The 19,615-nt window shown below is 38.3% G+C and overlaps 1 protein-coding gene across 5 annotated transcripts in view; it reads left to right on the top strand.

The window, feature by feature from the left end:
• slc4a4a (solute carrier family 4 member 4a) overlaps positions 1-19,615 on the top strand; it is a 79,166-nt gene that overhangs the window by 35,067 nt on the left and 24,484 nt on the right. For 2 of the 5 annotated variants that reach the window (XM_050051003.1, XM_050051006.1), the window contains exons 7-12: positions 1,821-1,973; positions 8,112-8,188; positions 13,519-13,676; positions 15,520-15,607; positions 17,011-17,165; positions 19,053-19,163. In XM_050051003.1, the coding sequence (XP_049906960.1) occupies positions 1,821-1,973; positions 8,112-8,188; positions 13,519-13,676; positions 15,520-15,607; positions 17,011-17,165; positions 19,053-19,163 (742 nt within the window). Of the gene's footprint in view, positions 1-1,820; positions 2,001-4,938; positions 5,035-8,111; positions 8,189-13,518; positions 13,677-15,519; positions 15,608-17,010; positions 17,166-19,052; positions 19,164-19,615 lie in introns of all 5 variants that reach the window. The other 3 variants (XM_050051002.1, XM_050051004.1, XM_050051001.1) reach the window with 2 other exon arrangements.

The raw sequence follows: 19,615 nt of genomic DNA, 5'->3' as shown, positions 1-19,615 counted from the left end.
TGGCCCTATCTAGAGTGAGTTTTCTGTGGTGGTTTGACCGTTCTGGGCTACTGTAGAAACATGGCAGTGCAATAAGGCAAACACTGTGGACAAAGACCTGCTTTCAATGTAGATATAAAAGGCTTATTCTAAGGTAATGAAAACACAACGATTCTTGTTTTCAGGTCATTATACACTAAAAAGAACATGATAGGTTATTATGTTATATCCCATTTCTGCCAGTACACCCTCTTAAATCCTTCCGATAGACCTTCAACATGGTTATGATGTTTTCCCTTTCTCAACCAAGTGCCTAAACATAATCACATAAACAGCCTTAATAATGCATTACTTCCCAGGAGCAGAAAATATGTAAAACAATTAAACGCCATTGACAAATACATCAATTACAAGATACACACAGGTAAACATTTTGTTGTTAGATTGTTAAAAAGAAACAGTCTGGTTGCCATTAGGTTCTCAGAAAGATTTAGTTTTAATGTCATAATCATGTAGTGTTCAATTAGTGTTTCAACTATACTGCATTTTCTACATGTTTTTAATGTGTATGCATTTATTTTACTGTTACAGTGACACTGATGAAGGTCAGCTGAGAACCCGTCTGCCAGTTTGATTTGATCTGCTCGGTGATGTACAGTATATGCAGAGCTGCTCTGTAGTGTTGCGTGCAGGTTTATGGATTGTTGCACATCACACACAGGGGATCAGAGGTTTCCTTCCTTCCTCTTCTTTGCTTTAAGAGTAGCAAAAGTTCAGAGCCCCAAGTCAAGTCCAGCCTGCACTGTACTTTATGTTAGTACACAGAGGGACTCAAATAGTAGTTTGCAAATGGTCACACAAAAACGTCCTAATTTGAGGACCCCTTCGTTTTTGTCTGCATGAGGGAGCAGGGGGAAGAGTTATCACTTGGAGTGATTAATGTGAAGTAATTGAGTGCGCTGTGTGGACTGTAGAAGCCGAGCGGAGCTGGGCCTCTTGCTTTGAGGCCAACAGACTTGACTGATGGGCCATTAACAGCACTGCCCCTACACAAGAAGAGAAACTCCCCGAGGCTGCTATCTGTCAGCATTCAGGCTTCTGACCTTCTTTTTAAAAATAGGCAGGACCTTTTGATTGAGCTGTTTCATGATGCCATGAATAGACTTTCATACAGGAGCATTACAGTACAGTCTGGGTGGCACTAATTGAGCCCTTACAACTATGAAGAGACTTTATATAGTGACTCAGTTATTTGCTTTGAGTGATGATGTTGCTAAATTAAGGCTGTTGGGTAAAATGCTGCATGAAGGGAAAAAATAGACCCAAAATGAAAACATAATTTAACGAATAGCAGAATTTAATTTTGGGCAACATGCATCTTTTTTTTATGATATCTGTTCATTTGTTTTTCTTATTGTTTAGTGTAGTCGGCTCTCTGAACTTTAGCTGTTTTTGTCTCAAATTTCTTGAATAATGGAGTTAAGTACTAAAAAAATATTAATAGCAATTCTGATAAATTCTTTATATGCTTATGTTACATGTAAAGTAAAAATACCGAGCATTTAATAATTGCAACATGCTGACATCGAGGCTTTGCTGGCTTTCCTTTTCCAAATTAATGCCATTTTATATGAGTAAATAGGGGATTTTAACTGTTGGTCCAACAAAATAAGAAACCATAAGACATCTCTTTGGATTCAGGTTGTTTTTGGGTGTAACAGTGTAGTTGGTCCTTTCTTATATTCAGTGTGGTTAAACTCTCAAGTTGCCAAATTTTCTTCTCTCCAGAATAACACTGAAATCATCTTTCCTTCCCTCCCCCTCTTTCTCTGCATCTTCAGAGATGATCACTGACAACCAGATAGAGATCGGCCAGCTGAAACCAGAACTGAAGGACAAAGTGATGTACACATTGCTACGGAAACATCGTCACCAGACCAAGAAGTCCAACCTGCGCTCTCTGGCTGACATTGGCAAGACGGTCTCCAGTGCAAGTAGGCTGTTTTCCAACCCGGAAAACGGTAATACTGATGCCAGTTTGGTGCAGTCTTCTTGTTTTTTAATGATGTTAAAAAAACAAAACAAAAAAAAACCATCAGCTATTTTACTTTATAATAGATTTAGCGGCACATTCCTACAATACAGGGTTAATATAGATTTTTTTTTTTAAATCACTTAAATTTAGGACCTGAGGTGTGTAGTGACAGTAGTGAGGAGTGTGTGATAAAGGACACACTGCTGCCCTCCTCTGCATGAACCCACTAATGTGGCACTTGAGAGTCCTAAATAAGTACCAGCTCTCCTCAGTAGATGCTAAAAAACTTTTATTTATTGAAGACCTCATCAGAAATTTTGGGCCTTATGCTATATTTTGAAATATTAACATCTGTGCTACTATGGTAATATTACTTGCTCACTAAACCTGTCATTGAATTAATGAAACTAAAGTTTATAGATGTCTTTTGCTAATTCATCACAAACATGTTGTGATGTCACTCTAACAGCACTTTTAAAGTACTCACTGTCGAATCCTGTACTAACTGCATTCATAAATGCATTAGACTTAATTGATCTGCCGCTGTAAGAACAAGTAGAGCTAATATCAAATTAACTTTAGCTGTAAATTTCGACACTGTAGAATAAAGTTTATTGCATTAATTTATGACACTAGGTGAGAAAAGTCCAAGGCTGTGGCAGATCATAAAACTGACCAGTAATTGATAGGATATGACTAGTAGAGAGTAGCATTTAAAGAGGTCAGAATCTCTGCAGTAGCTGATACATGTTCATTTGATTCTCACTTCATTAACTTTTAATTTTGTTGACATTTTTGAGAATTCATTTTATTTACAGTAGAATGTAACCCTTCTTTTCCTCACATAGGGCGGGCTGTCACTTTGCTTCACTAAAAGTTATCCAAGACAAACTATCACAAAGACAAACTGAGTTCAAATTCATGCAAAAAGTACACAAATAAGTGATAAAACAATAAAAAAAAGGCTTAACTGGCTATATGAAATGGATTTATTATCTATCTGCTGTATTATGCATGTAAGGCTCACTGAAATTCATTCTGTTGCAAAATCCTTTGTTAATGAAACTGAGCAACTAATGAATATTTTCCTCTGACAGCAGCACAGAACTGGAAGTAAAAACCTTGTTAAACTTTTTTAAACAGCAGCAAATAGAATATTGAATTGAGCCATATTCACATGACACTAGTTTTACCTGGGGACTTCCAGTAATTTGTAATAATTGTGGCAGTCCTCTGGGATCGTAGGGGCCGTGTCCACCAAAACGTTTTCTCTTTTAACTCTTGGCAATGGGAGCACCGCGTATTTATGCTACGCTACAAACGCCAGCAGCGCGATGTGGCACTGAGCGTCTATTCTGTGCTGAGCACTGCACATTTGCCATTTTTTTCTGAGCGCTGAGAGTTGAAAATTATTCAATCTTGGGTACACACTGCGCTTGTCACTTTTATTTTTTACTCAGATATCCGATCGCTTCCTTGTGCTGACATTTTTATTCCATGGATATTCTGTATCACACCAACCAGATGCAACCATAGCATCGCAGATGGAAAAACGCTGCACCTCCAAGGCGCTCCCAGTTTTCCTAAGGAGCGCCTGGCATTGTCAGCTAGTGTAAGACGTTTTGGTGGACACCTGTGCAATGCAAATCTGCCATGTCTGTTATCTGTCAAGTAGAAACCCTATTGCGCATTCCCTTTCACATTTTGCCAAACACATCGTGGTGTTAGTTGTAGTCCCGTGTAAATTAGAAAATCAGGATCTCTGTGATTTGGGGTAGTATTTGAGTTTTTTGTTTTTTCTCCCTGCCTCATTCCCAATTGAGACTTAGGGGGGGCTGTGTTGGCAAATATAAATGAAAGTTTCGACAGCATTTTGGGTTCAGGAGTCTTCTCTTGCTACACAGCGTGGAGACCAGTTTGCAGAAAAAGCAAGCTCAAATCCATTAAAACAGGAAAAATGTTGAAAGATGGTGAGATGAATGAAGTAAAAATGTGTGGCTGAATTGGTTCTTTTTGTTTAACCCACATTTTATATAATGTTATCGCTGCACATCTCTGCTAATGGTGCTGTGCAGTGTTTCTCTGTTGTATCGAGTGGCGTTACATATCTGGGGGATAATGTCAGTACATGTGAGTAAAATGCTGACTTTGCTTTCCTGTATGAATGCACCACACTACTCTCAGATGTGGGTCGGAGTATTTCTAAATCTTATGACGTTCCTGGGAAAGCTAGTCCCGTGTGAGTAGGGCTTTAGTCTCTAAAGAATCGAAATTTAAAGCAAAGTGACAGCCCTGAAACACACTGATGTCTAACTGATGTTAACAACACGTGTATGAGTGCTCTCTCTTACATTGAGTAACTAGATGTTTCACTGTGTTGACAATGTAATTAATCTGTTACCAGCCATGGGTCTTTGGAAAGTGAAGTTATTTATTACCTGCTATCAGATTTATGAAACCGGTTTATGACTCTATCAAAAAAAAAAAAAGAAGCTCTCTCTCTCTTCATGATCGACTTTGTGTTCAAATGGAAACTCATCACATAAAAGGCAGAGCCTCTAATCAACATCACAGTTCTAAGATAGAGAGCTTTACTGATAATCATTAATTGATAACAACTTCACAAGGATAAAGTACATTCTTATCAAAACAAACAACATCCTTATTAAAATTCATTTTGAGTCCTGCCAAATTATTCCTGTCCAATGACCCATGGTCTCCTGAGTTAATAATGCCACTCCTCTTACCTTACTCCTCTGCACAGCTTGTAAAAATACAGATAAAAATGACATACCTTTTAACCACTAGATTGTGTTCTCCTAACAAATCTCATGCTTTGGCTCAATGGGCTTGTCTATCATCTCTTTTTCCTTCTTTTCTGCTTCTCTGGATTTGGTTTGATAACCTGCTGCTGCTACTAAAAGCTCGTAGTCCTCTTGAGACCTCTATGACTTGCCTGTCGACTCGCGTGTCAATGGAGGACTTGCAGACCCAAAGGAGTACCAGCATGGACTGGCTTAGTAAGTTAACTGGACCCAGTCTATGTTCACACTGCAGACCACCTATCACTTTCGAATCACGGCTTGTATTTGTAGGCACAGAAACATTAACCAAAAAGTTTATATTTGAACACTATTTACACTAAACTGAGGCATCTTTAAAAAAACAAACGTGTAAATTTTACAACTGGCCACTGTCAGCACAACATCTGCTGGTTTCCAATATATTCGCCCTTAACTTTAGTCCTCAGCTGGGAGATGTGTTCAAGTGCCAAGTTAGCTATATTCCACAAGCTCTTTTAGCTTTTTAAATCAAGAATAAACAAAATAAACTCACAAAATGTCAAGAAAGGAAATATTTTTAGATGTATTTTCCTTATTAAACAATTGCACACCTTATGAATTTAAGTTACACCAAACTAAGAGTAGCTTAACTGCCGTCTTAACTCATCATAAAACACTTTGGTGTTTCATTTTTCCAAGAATCATTTACTCCTGTTTGAATTAAATAAACCCTTAACTCACCAAGTCAGATAAGAAAATATGCCGGCTCTTCATGCTGGTTTTCTCCGCTGTCTCTCTCTGCCATTGCTGGCCTCCTTGTGCTGCAGGGTTAGCTTGCTGAGTGAGAGTCTGTCGCTAAGATGCATAGCCAGACCATCGCCCGCTAAGCAACTGCTCTCTTGTTCTTTGGAGGCAGACCATTAAATTAGCAAAATAAAATGACAGAAATTAATCACAAAACCAGCCGGCACATAGTCAGCCAGTCACAGATATATTTGTCCAGTGGTCCGACCCTAGTGCATTTTTCCCAGTTATCTCGCTGTCTTCCATATATGAAATGCTCGCTCATCCAATCTGCCAAGACTAGGGTTGGGACTCGTTAGGATTTTAACGATTCCGATTCCTTACCGATTCCTTACCGATTCCTTCTTAATGGTCCGATTCCTTACTGATTCCTCTTACCGATTCCTACATTATATTCATTATACTTGCTATACTTAAACAAGTATATAATAAACACAAATGCAATCATACAAATACAAAAACTTTATTCTAACTGTTGCACAGTACAATTAGATGAAAATACACATTTGTGTGTGGTGTGTATTTCAGATTTAGGGCTTGTATCATCTCCCTGAAAATATATAACAACAAAAAGTGATTCTCTGATTTCTACAGTAACACTATTAAAATTAACCACAACAATGTAATAAAAAATACATATGCATTCATGCTTGGGCACTGTTATTTACGTGACAACACCTGAACATAACACACACAGACACACATTGGCTGTTTGTTTCTACCTCTCCCCTCCCGCCGCCAGCCTCCGCCTTGATTAAACACTGAAAATTAAATAAAAGAGGGAGACAGGTGCCTCCTATTTTATCTTATTTTGTTTTATTTCTCCCTCTCCCCTCGCTGGAAGCGTCGGACCTCCCACTGCCCGCTCCCGTCGCCTGCTCCCGTCTCAAACACGGAGGTCTCTCTCCGCTGAGCACTCGGCGCACGCCCGGCCTGTTAAATAGCCTGTAACCATGACAACTATGTGACACAAACTCAGTGCTTTAGTGATTAGATAATGTCGGGCTCGGTCAGGTTCGGACAGAAATATGCCCGTGCTGCACTCTAATGGAAATGCACGTGAGGGTTTATTTATTTATTTATTTTTTGTACAATCTAGGAACCGTTTGCAGGAACCGTTACGCCAAATGTGATGGAACCGGTTCCGGAACCGGAACTTTGGACCCGTTTCCAAAAAAGAACCGGATCCGGATCCCAACCCTAGCCAAGACACCAAAATTATACTTTTCAGTCAGATGCCTCAGTTCTCACTTTGTAGGATAAAGTCATGCCACGTGACTCAGACAGGAACTGGGAAATATCACTGTGCAGCATTTGTGTCACATGTGAGTGAAAACAGAACTGGAAAACTTTCAGCTGCAGTTTGAACATAGTCATGACCTGTAGTGTAAAATGTCACCTGTCATTCAGACTTAGTGTGTCGAACGCAGTGGCAGTTCCCATCTGTATGTGCTTTATATAATAGTGTAATTAAATAGTTTTTCATTCCTTTCAGTTTTAGTTTTTACCCCCTCCAATACGTAACAGCTATATTTAGCGAAGATTTGATGATTTCCCTTTAGATTTATTTGTTTTCCCCCTTTTATTTCTGTATGTAGTCAATATAAGTACTACAATGTCATCATATATGCTGGCTGCATCATACTGACAAGCAAGTTATTACCCACAATCCTCAGGGAGCAGATTCATGAAAGGGGACAGTGGCATCAGAATTTGCTCTCATTGAGATTTGCACCTCTCTGGATAACGTCTCGTACTTCTTGACAGCTCCGGGGCTGCAGTAAGGTCACGTTCTGCTGTCAGATCTCTGATGCTGGAGTTGACGAGCTGAAACCAAAAGTCAGCAGTGCGTCAATCACAGTCTGCTGTTCACCTGCCTCACATGAAGAAAGCACTTAGTTTTTGATGTGAAAGATGGACATTAAGATGATCAGATATTCTAACAGGAAAGCTCTTGAATTTTCACAGAGTAGGGATGGATGCACCAGTTGTTTTTGAGCTAGTTTGGCAGTGTAGTGCATTAAAGTCTATATCAGAAACCACTGAACATGCACATTTGAAATGCAGTGTTGTACTAATAGTTGGTAGGGTTCAAATATTCAAGATGGCTGTACTTTGAACTGCGCAATTACATGCAGAATGTAAAACATCCTAATATTTTCTGCGATACAGACTGGAAATTGCTGACGTCTAACCTTTAATAGAACAGCTTTAGTCTAGTTAATTTGAAATTTTCAGACTTTAAGTTTACTTGACTAGTGAGTAGAGAGTATTGAAGAATGTGTCCTCTGCTGTGCTCCAGCCTTTATTGAAGGTTATTGGTGGCTGAGATCTGTTCATGCTTTTGATCACTATTTTCTTGTTATTCTTTTCGGTGCTGCATGGGGAGCAAACTATCTGGGCCACTGCCTTTTCTTGGGTGTCTGCCATCCTTTTTCCCCTCCTTAATTTCTTAGATCCTGGTGAAGTTGAAGCCGATCTAACCACACAGACTTGATATGTTCTTATAGATAGTCCTACCACAACTCACCGGAACCTGACCTCCAGCAGCCTGAACGACATTTCTGACAAACCGGAAAAAGACCAGGTGAGTCAACTGTGGAAATCTATTTTTATTACCTCCGCCAAGNGGCAGTTATTATTATTAGGAGGGATTAATTAATGTTCTGCGTTGGAAAAAAGGAAAGTGAAAAATACAAAAAACATATTATATTCTGTGTTGGTACAAAATAAAAACAAAATAAATACACCACAGTGTCTCCATGGTGAAGGCATATACAGTATAACTTAATAATGATAGTGATGCAAATAACCTAATTGTGATGCAGGCTGCAAAATCTGATGCAGAGGGGGAGGGAATATCATCTACTTGGCGGAGGTCTGCACTCTGAGTTTATCTTGATTTTGTCTCTATTTTTAAATTTTATTCTTTTTGCTGTAGTGCTTTGCACCAGAGATTTATCAATTAAACTCTGTGAGCAGTGCTGGAACTTTTTTTATTTCAACCTTAACTGTATTTAATTATATGGCCCCTTTCATACAAACATGCAGCTCAAAAAAAGAAGAAAAAAACAACAACAATAAATAATATTTTACAAGACTAAAAATTAAAACAATATTATGTTAAAATCATAAATAAAAGTCAATAGAATAAATATAATAATAAAATGAACCACAGAGACAAAATAATGTTAAAACCAGTGATTTGAAACAGAATTAAAACTAAGGCTATAACATCACTCCATATTCTGTAGGTCAATTTGTTTTATAAGTCAAAAACACAAAGCAAATATTGTATGTATAGTTTTATCAAGTTACATTTTTCTGTAAGATTTAGGTCTAAAAAAAATCTACAAGTATTTTTGTAGAAGTCAGATACATATCAGATAAACCAGTAAGTTGCCAATCAAGTCATTTTTTTGGCTCATTAACAACTATGTTAAAGAAAGTACTGTAGATATAAAACTGGGCCTTTCCAGCTTATCTTGCAAATTGTTTTCAGACTGAAAATCAAAAACAAAGTGGTGCATCGGTCCAGTCATGTGCAGAAGAGGAACAGTTAGAGTGAGAAGCATCAATCATATATCGAAAAGCCTACTTGAAATGATGTTTGTCTCAAGCAAATGCCTTTCAGCTACTGCTCATCTGCAGTCTTGGGGTTGCATTGCAAAGCTAACATGTTAGTGTGATGTAGCTTCTTTCACTGCAGGGATGCAGAAACCAATCAGAGCAGACTATGACTGCTGGTTCAGAATAGAGATAACTCAGAATGGAGATGTCATGAATGACCCGTTTATGATCGGGTTTTTGGAGTATTCTGTTTGTGTTTGAGCATGTAAACACCATGATCCGTTTATGAGAAACCTGCATATGTTAGCTGGAGTACTCTGGAAGAAACAAGGATGTAATTGGGGAATATGAATAACCTGATTTCTCTCCATATCCCGAATATGATTATAACCAGAATAAGCCTCATAAACAGGTTATTCATGTCCATGTCATTGCACTCACAGTCTGAAGTACATTGTTCCAACCACCTGGCCTGCTGCGGCTGCTCTGAACCTGCCACAGCTACATCTGTAAAACTGTATTCAAGTTTCTTATGTAACATCTCTACTCCGCTGAGCAGTTTATGGCGAGGCTGTTGAAAATGTGAATAAACTTTTCCTTTAATGGTCAGTGGGGAGATTTTGTTGTAGTGAATGTGACGCTTAGGCCAAGAATCTTTGGTACAGTGAATAACAAAGAGAAACGAGTAATCAGTCAGTGATCAAGTTACATTGGAAAGTACATATCCAAACACACACATGTCCACTTTCACTACAACTTTACAGTACACTTAGATTATCTGTCACACCCAGAGAAGAGAAAAGTTCTCACTCCGTAAGCAATGCTGAAACACTTCTGCTCAGACAAATGCACAAATTATTTTAGCAGTGCTTGTTAATAGCCTTGTTCACCATTAAATTAATCAATTCCTGTTTGATTGGATTTATGATATTTTGAAAATAAGATTAGCAGCAGAACAAATTAATTGATATTTCACATTCATTTGAAAAGCTGCTGTTTTACAGAGTTACACGCTGTTTGTCTTGGTGTTTTTCTGAATGGTTACATCACGCTGTAAGCTCCACTGATTCTGATTCTGATAGTGGCGTAGTTAGATTACCAGAGTTCACAGCAGCCATTTGTTCATATGGTCCCATCCCAGACCAGGCCTCTGGGAGAAGAGAATTAGGTCAGACCGACCCAGTAAGTCCTCCTGTGGGACAGATAGACAACTGGACAGGAAGCACATCTCCTAAACTGAAGCTCCTCCACACCCACCCAGCCTATAAATACCCCTCTGATGTTTCCTCTGTGGGCTGATATGCAGTGATCATTTCCACACTGCCTCTTGTCTGATAACTTAAGCCCATTTTCCACTGCACAAAAAACCAACTAACACCTGCTAACGTGCCTTTTAATGTAATGGGAAAGGTGAATTGACCCTTTACAAGGGAGGCAGCAATGAGTAGTACCACAACATAGAAAACAAAGACATGTCATTCAAGTAGTGTCATTACGCAGGTTCAACCTCTCGACTCAATCATTTACAGACAGACTTCTTGCCAACATGGCTCAACAGCCTCTGATGGGATCTGTTTGGCTCTTGCTAGTAGAAGGTCACAGGTTTATGGGATTTCAGTCCTCAGAGGTTGATGGCAGCGATCCTGCTAGTGCATGATCTGGGTTTGGCGGGTGTGATGACAAGCGATAGACAGCCAGCCATTTTGTTCTTTTTAACCTGCCTCTACTTGCTGTGTTGTTGTTTTTTTCCCTCCTTAAAGAAACGAGTCAGTTTTCTTTATTGATAATTTCTTAATTCTCTGACTGGTAGAAAACCTGAGTGTTTGTGATCTAATCCAATTTAAATCCTGGCACAGCTGGTTTTAACGCCACATTTAACATCACCTGACACTCTTGCTCAGTTTGGTATCTTAAAACTTATCAGATCGCTCTCTGGACTAGTGATTAATTTACTGCTATCATATAAAGTGTATATAGTTAAAGAATAGAATTTTATCTGGCAACTTCCATAGCTGTTGAAATCAGGATATCACGTTTCTTTTCAAGAAAAATGTCCCAACACTATAAATGAAATGTAACAAAACAGCAGAAGCAAAACTGATTTAATCAGTCAGTCAGCCAAGACTAAAGTAAAACTGTGTGCTGCTGTTCTTTACCACCTCGCTTTACTGTTTTATTGTTACTGCTCCCTTTGTATGGGGAAAATAAGTGATATATCAAACAGCCATAATGAAATCATAGGATTTCCACGTGTTTATCTCAACGGGTAGAGCCAAGGTAATTAAGATCTTGTTAGTACAGCAGTTAATAGATTGTCCTCAGGTGTTGGTACAGAATTAAGGATGAAAATAATCATGTTGTACATCTCTGATGGCATCTTTAATCTGTCATATAATGCAAAACAATCCATTGTGCATGTTCATGTGGTTTTAGAAGCATTGGACAGTGTATCAATGACCATAACAGTTCCCATAATATTTACCTGAATGGGCCAGTCTGTCTAGATAACAAGTTATGCCATTGTTTTTGGCTCCTCAGACAGCTTTGCGTCAGCTGGATGACGGCCCGTATTTGACGTCAGGATTTCTGAATATGTTGGACAACAGGCTTAATCCTTAAAAGTGCATCTAATCCTTCTGCTAATTTGAAAGCATAAAAATCATGAACTGTGAGATTTTTAACACAGATTTTTTCCATGGTGGTCCTACTAGTTGTCCGTCCAAATATAACATAAGGCATTCATGTTTGTTACAGTTAGTTTGCAAATACACACATTAAACTGAGAAGGTGATGATGATTTGGGGTAAAAAACCTTTATAATACTCAAACAGTCTCGTTTAATGGGGACCTGATTTGTGGTTTTTGGTTTATTGATCAGTGGATTCATCAAGTAATTTTACATGAAGAGATGTTAAAGATTAAAGTGTTACTTAAACTGACTCTGGTGTAAAATGTACTTTCATGTGGTCATCCAGGGCACAGATGTCCCATAAAATGTCACTGGCTTTGTCTTAGTAAATGTTTCCTCCCAGCTCTCTGCAGTTTTGAAGTTAATATATAACACAGTAGTTTTCCATGACAATCTTATCTGGATGTTTATGGCTCTTTGTCTTTGAAGTTTTATTTATTAATGATTTCTGTCTGCTCATAAACATGCCACTTTTTTATCATATGGAACATCTTATAAAACAATACGATTGTAGAAATGAAATGTGATTGAAAGTCTGTAATAACAGCTCCTGGATTTAAAAACATACAAGAGAGAGTTGTTCAACCCAAGCTGAAGTGTGTGAATGGACATGATATCTTTTTTTTTTTTCTTCTCAATAAGATGTGACAAACAAATTTGAATCTCAAATCCTGCAACATAACATCAGCTTGTTTACCAGTCATGCTCAATTTTCTCAGCACAGTACGCTCAGCTGTTGGTGAATTTCACTTAAATTTATGTTAAGTTTAGTAATTGCTCTTGCAGTGTCAGGAGATACACTAATATGTAAATAAAACAGATGCCAACATGCCAAATGAATGCTGCTGAAGAAAATATGTTACCGTCATTGGCTCACAGGTTTGAGGTTTTTGTTAAGTGCAATTTTGTTGCCTATGTCAGCATAAATCTGAGCATGTGCTTCTGTCTTCTCAGTCCATTTCTTATTGCAAACACAAGTACAAAGAGACATTTTTAAGCCACATAACCCTTAATTATATGGAGCACAAACAGTGTATATAGCAACTTCTTGAGTTATATTGCAAGATCTTGCACCGAAATCCAACAAAACATTTACACACACTTCTGCATACAGATAAACCATAACATCAAATACAAGATGCTTCATGAGCTCCATTTAAGTTGATAACCTATATGATGGATTAAACACCACAGCAAGATTTTCGTTCAAGTTAATTTTCTCACCAAGAACAGAAACTAAACATTCAGAAATGTAAAAAGGAAAAAAGATATCCTTTCCTTTGAAGAAAAAAGGTCTGCTCAAACATTAATTAGAAGCTCAGAGACTAAAGCATGCACAAACGCTGGTGTGTTCATTAGTTTCAGTTGGAAAACTGTCTTTATGAATGTAAAATGTTGAACCTTTGAAGCTCAGCAGGTGTCTGACTTCCATCTTTACACATCTCACCATCTCCATGACAGAAAGAAATACAGACCTTATGTTACAACTTGTTCCTTACTCCGATACCATGGCAGCCTCCTGGTTTGGTATTTAAGCTGGATGGGATTGTCCTGTTTGATATAGGTTGTTTCATTCAGTGTGCCCTGTAATAGGTGGCTTGCTGGTGTGAACATAACATTAAATGTCTCCTTCTGTTCTCCTCTTTTGTACTTTTTAGCTGAGGAACAAGTTCATGAAGAAGTTGCCGAGAGACGCTGAGGCCTCCAACGTGCTGGTGGGGGAGGTGGACTTCCTGGACGCTCCATTTGTGGCATTTGTTCGTTTGCAGCAAGCTGTGATGCTGGGAGCCTTAACGGAGGTTCCTGTTCCCACAAGGTGGCTGAGATTCATGTCTGAACTCCAGGAATTCATAAATAGGAGATAAAAGTTCTATGTAGGACGATGCATCAGTCCAGAATTTCCATTGAGACAGTTTTAACTGTCGAGGTGCAACTCTGGGTGCCTTACAGATTTATTAAGGTGTCATATCACTGACAGAAACCTGCAAAAAACACTGCAAAATATGCAAGGTGTGAACACATTAGAGTGCTCCAGGGATGACGTTTTTCTGTAGGATGACATGGAAGTTAGTGTTGCCCTGTTCCCTTGTCAAAAAGCCCATGGGATTTTTCCATTGGATTTTGGGTTATTGCAGAAAATCTTCACAAACGAACACTTATTTAAAATGATTTTTAAAGTGTAAAAGCAATTGCCAGAAATGAATGTGACGGCTATGAATGTACTACACCACAGTTGTATGACTTATAGGATATAAAATCTGGAGCTGCGCCAGAGACAATGAATAGTGAAAGATGTTGTAGATGACACTGAGAGCACCCAGGGGGAATGTTCTGAGTATATGGGTACATTTCCTGTTTCAGAACTGAGAACGCTACAACAGAATAAAGCTCATTTGGGTATAAAAAAGAAAACATATTCTGTGGGTCCACAAAATCAGTCTCCCATTCATCGTCTGTGGAGCAGCTCCAGACTTTATACCCTATGACATCACAAGTTTGAGACCTACTCCCTTGGTTTCTGGCTTTGAGAGTAGAGAGAGTAGCTCATATTCACAAATATTGTTTGGTGTTTCCTTGGTCATTGGAATTTTAAATTTAGGTGGTGTTCCCCTTTAACATCCCTAATGCAGTGAGGTTATAAAGCCGTGCTCGGCGTGATGACGTTCTGTAGCCTCATTTAGCCACTTGTTATCAACCGCCTTTTTAAGATACATGAAAGCTTCGAAATTCACGAGAGGAGTATCTACTGGCGTATAGAACAAAACGCTAAAGTCTCTTAAGCTTGTGTTGACCAAAGTCCTTATTAACTATGAGATGAGGGAACCAGGAGTGCCAACTTATTTCCGGGTTTTAGGACTCATTTCTGGAGCACTCTATGAAAATGCTAATATAAATACAATATGTTTTTCCTGCATTCACTTTAAAATGAGAAAGAAATCCAATACACCATTGTTATTTAAATTCACAAATGTAAATCGAATGCAGAGCTCAAAAAAATATTTATAATAGCATTTCCTTTATTATATGTCTCCCTGTTTGTTCTCTGGTTGTTGATCATAAAGCTACAGCAGTGACATTGAACTGCTTTCTGCAGTGTTATTGTAACCAAGAAGCCATAAAGCAATTCTGGAGAAAACTTTGCAAGCAGTTCTGATGAACTAGTAAATGTCACAATTTCCTTAAGGATTTTCTCTGCTATGGTGAAACATCTTCTACGTCACCATTATGTCAGTACTCGTAGTAAACTCCCTTTTAGGTTTATTGTTATACGTTGGAAAGCACTTGTGAGGTATTTGAATCAATGGCTGGTGTATGCAGCAGCTTCCCTGCAGTCAAATTAAAATGATAACACGTCTTGGAGTAAATATGTCTAGCTTAGACAGGTATGAATAACACAGACACTTTCTTATGAGAGCTAACAGTTTGTGCTGTTGTACAGATAAAATAAAGATGCTGTTAACCTTAACTCAATACCTCACCTGAGGAGATGTAAATATGAAAGGGATGCTAATAATAAAAACTACTATTGTATTTCATGCAGTGAGAATTGTTACCTAGTTTTGTCTTCGGTTTATACTCTTCTTTCATTCAGAAGTTTATCTGTCACAGAAAAATACATATAAAAGTTATTAATACAAATGATTTTGTTCCATTTTCAGGTTTTTATTCATCTTGCTCGGACCCAAAGGCAAAGCCAAATCGTACCATGAGATTGGCAGAGCGATCGCCACGCTCATGTCAGATGAGGTAAAACTGCCATTAACATGCGTCTTCTGTTTGTTTTTTAATGTTGACAATGAAACTCTGATACACACATCAAAATGAGATCTTTCATGTGATGCAACATCATTTTCACTCTTAGTATTTCTACCTTTATTTTTAGTTTATTCCCAATCTAAAGTACAGAGCAGACAATATAAGAGGGATCCAGCATAATACCCCCACTATGTTTGTGAACCCATTATTGTTAGATTTTTTCTGACACCCTGTTTTCCAGGCTGTGGTAATTATTTAGACTGTAGTATATGGTATTGTTGTATTGAACTGGATTATGTTGTTTGCTGCTCTTGTATATTTTTCCACTCTGTGCAGGCTGATAATCAGTTTCTTACAAGAATTTTAAAGTTTCAGCTGCCTGCCACTAGTTTTACCAGTGTTTTCCTCCTACTTGGATCTATGCAGTCAAGTTTGTTTCACAACTTTGTTTATGTAATAATATCTCTGGAAAAAAACGTAAAAATCATTTTATGATTTCTAAACCAAGTACTGAAGAGGCACCATGCAAAGATGTGTCAATAATAAGGAGCATTCTTCAAGTTGTCTGACGGGGAAGAAATCGTTATCTTTACGATTATTGTATTATTTGTCAATATAGAGTACACATAGGGATTGTGTATTTTTTAGTATTTTGGCCAGGTCTTCTTAGCAAAAAATAAAAACAAGCAAGTATAGAAATGTTGTTTTGAAATTAAAAGTCAGATGTGAGCAGGAGAAAATCATTACAGAATTTTTCCAGACACACAGTTTATTCATGACATGGTTTCTGCAGGTCCTTAAAAGTCTTAAATTAATGGTTTTTTTTAAAGATAAATTTTAGGCCTTAAAATTTATGAAATAGTCTGAAATTTAAATTTGTGAAGTCTTAATCACCACAATCATTTAATCCAATTTTATTTATCCATCTTTTAATATCTTTTTGTCAAAATGAGTTAAGCTCCTCTGAGTAAAAGTCCACATTTCTGATGTTACAAATGTTTATACCTGCCATACTGAGTTTCACCTTACACTTGCACTTACCTGTTGGCAAAATGTAGATTAACTGAACTCACTCTAATAACCATATTCCTACGTAACACGTCCCTCTGCACGGGCCACATATTATATACTACTTACCTTTATGCTTACCTGCAATGTTTAAAAAAGGACAAGATGATTTGTCCAAAAATCAGTCTTAGAGCTGTACAGTATATGAACTGAAACTGCATTGCATTTACATTTTATTGACAAGAATACAGATGTGTTTTATCTCGCTCTCTTCTCTAATAATTAAACCTCAGATCCAATATTAGAGTTTGCAGCCTGGTGGCACCACACGCTTTGACAGGTCTCTTTCACACCTGAATGCTTCGTCCCTCTCTGTCTGTGTTCAGGTCTTTCATGACATTGCGTATAAGGCCAAGGACAGACAAGACCTGCTGGCTGGTATCGATGAGTTCCTGGATGAGGTGATCGTGCTTCCTCCTGGAGAGTGGGACCCGGCCATCAGGATAGAGCCTCCGAAATCCCTCCCCTCCTCCGACAAAAGGTCAATAAACATGATTAATATGAAGTCCAACTTACTGATGCTTCTTTGGCTCAGCTGAATAAACAAGAAACACAGATTACTTTGTTTTACATCTCACAAATTTAGGTTATTAAAGAGCAAGCTGCCATTTTACTAGAAGTACAGACATTGCTGTGTCTTTGAGAGAGTAGTAGATGAGTAGAGTCCACATGCAGCATGTAGTTTGTGTCTCCACTCTGTGTTTCCCCTCCAGCAGTGTCGTCTTGTTGAAAATGAGAAAACTATTTCACTTTCTGGGCTTCATCTTCTTATAACTGGAGGATTACAATATAAAGAGTGACAGTAGCCCGGCAGTAACCCCCCTGAGGGATTTCCTTGTTGTGATGTTATCTGAAAACACTAGTGTTCACTGATTTTACAGGGACCTCAGGCTTTCTGTCAGTCTGCTGGTCATTTATTAAACTCACTTCCACATACACACAGATGAAACGCTGCATAGAGATATGCAAACTTTAGTTGACACAAATTCTGGTTTACAGTAATTCTGACACCTCAGATATATAAAACAAGAGTTGTAATACAACCAGTGATGGGTAGTGCAACGTGAAGTCTTAGAAGCAACTTAAATTAAACTGTAACGTTAGTCTGTTAAAAGATTTTAACAGTCGAAATACAAATAATCAATGCAGGAGTACATTTAAGAACAAAAAAAAAGAAAGAAAACTGTGAAAGTGAGAGTGCAAGACTATCCTGCATTATGTAAGATCTGTGCCCTCTCTGAATGCTGTGTGTGCAATAACTACATTATGTTATAGAAGTGCTGCAGTTGCAAAATCACTGAAGCAAGTCCAGTTGTACAGCACAGTGTTCAATTATGAAAGAGCAGCTGTGGGTTTTAGTTAAAGCTGCAGTTTTATGGTACAGTCACACATCAGCGTATGCAGGCGAGTGACCATCGCCTGCCGAGGTGATATTCATGCTGAATGTGGGCAGTGCCTTATGTGACGGACACGGAAAGCTAGCATGCTAACAAATATGTGAAATATGATGTTGCTGCAGCCAGGCAGCATCTTTCACATAGGGCAGTTTGTATTTTCCTGGCTAATATCAGACAATATCGGCTGGTTAAACACGACAACAATCACTGGTTGAGGCTGCGACTTTCCCAGTCAAAGTTTACTTAAATTGAACTCCATGCAATATAAGGATACAGATTTGCTGTGCCACTGGAAGTGCGTGTTTTAGTTGCAATCTGATGTTCGCGCACTCGTTCAAATCATGTCCAGTTAGGAAGAAGTGTAACACGGTCAAGATGGGATGCAAACGAGCAAGCAAACATCATATAATTTCAGTGTTTCCCACTGAAGATCTCCTTACCAGCTCTGTGACTCAGCAAACAGGCTAAGCGATGCTAGTTTGACAAACCGCTGGCCCTGGCTGGATTTTGGCGACAGTTCGTGCACCTCCAACCTATTTTCAGAGCAACAGCAAGCCGTTTTTAGGCTAGATAGGCTACCTAAATGTTGTCGCTCGTAGAATATCTGGACAATATATCTCGAGTTTGCCGGCTCACTGTATGTTAGGAAGAGGTGTGACTAGGTAAAGCACTGATGTTGTAGTTATTGACTGCGTGAGCGCTGATGAATCAGGATAATTAATCATGTGACACAGATATCACCATTGCCTGACTGACAAAAATAGAGGTCGTGACAACATGCTGACACTTAAAGCTTTATTTTCATGGCATCTTAAGTGCCAAAAACTGCAGGCTGTGTCAGCATCAGTAGATATTTGAGGTGTTTGAATATACGACCTGCATCAGATACCTGTTTTCATGTGTTATACTGATAATCAGAGGTAAAGTGTCTGCCAGACTGAATAACACAGTGTGTATTTTGTGTCTTTTAGGAAAAACATGTATGCAGGAGGGGATTCCCAGATGAACGGAGATATGCCTCATGATGGAGGTCATGGAGGAGGGGGACACGCTGTAGGGGAGGAGCTGCAGAAGACTGGAAGGTATGAAACTATAATAATAACACATATTCGAATAATAGTTTTTATAAGAGAATGGATGTTGTCTTGTTCCTCATATTTTGGAACATTTGCCACCATGCAAATGATTCAGTGTTAAATATGTCATATTTGTAAACCAAAAGGAGTCATATATTGTAGTTTTCTTGGTCTGCATACTAATACTTTAAGTACATATTAAGATGTTGGAGCTTAATTTTACTGCTGCATTATTGTGTTTTACTGCTGTAGATGTTTATGTTCTGCTAATCTTAACTCTTTTATACACTGTTGGGTAGTTCAATTGACAGCAATGTTCTGTAATATCATCATATATTTGTGGCACAGCTGTCCTGTGAGAATCACTCATCTTTAGAGAGTTAACTTTTCATGGTGACAAAAAGAGAGCCCTGTTCTCAGTTTTGTGACAATGCATTTTCCAGCTGATCTTAGAGGGT

The sequence above is a fragment of the Epinephelus moara genome, chromosome 8 (genome assembly GCF_006386435.1).
Source record: "Epinephelus moara isolate mb chromosome 8, YSFRI_EMoa_1.0, whole genome shotgun sequence".
In the NCBI taxonomy this organism is placed as follows: Eukaryota; Metazoa; Chordata; class Actinopteri; order Perciformes; family Serranidae; genus Epinephelus; species Epinephelus moara.
The sequence above is the reverse complement of the archived record's forward strand: the minus strand, read 5'-3'. Positions and strand labels throughout refer to the sequence as shown.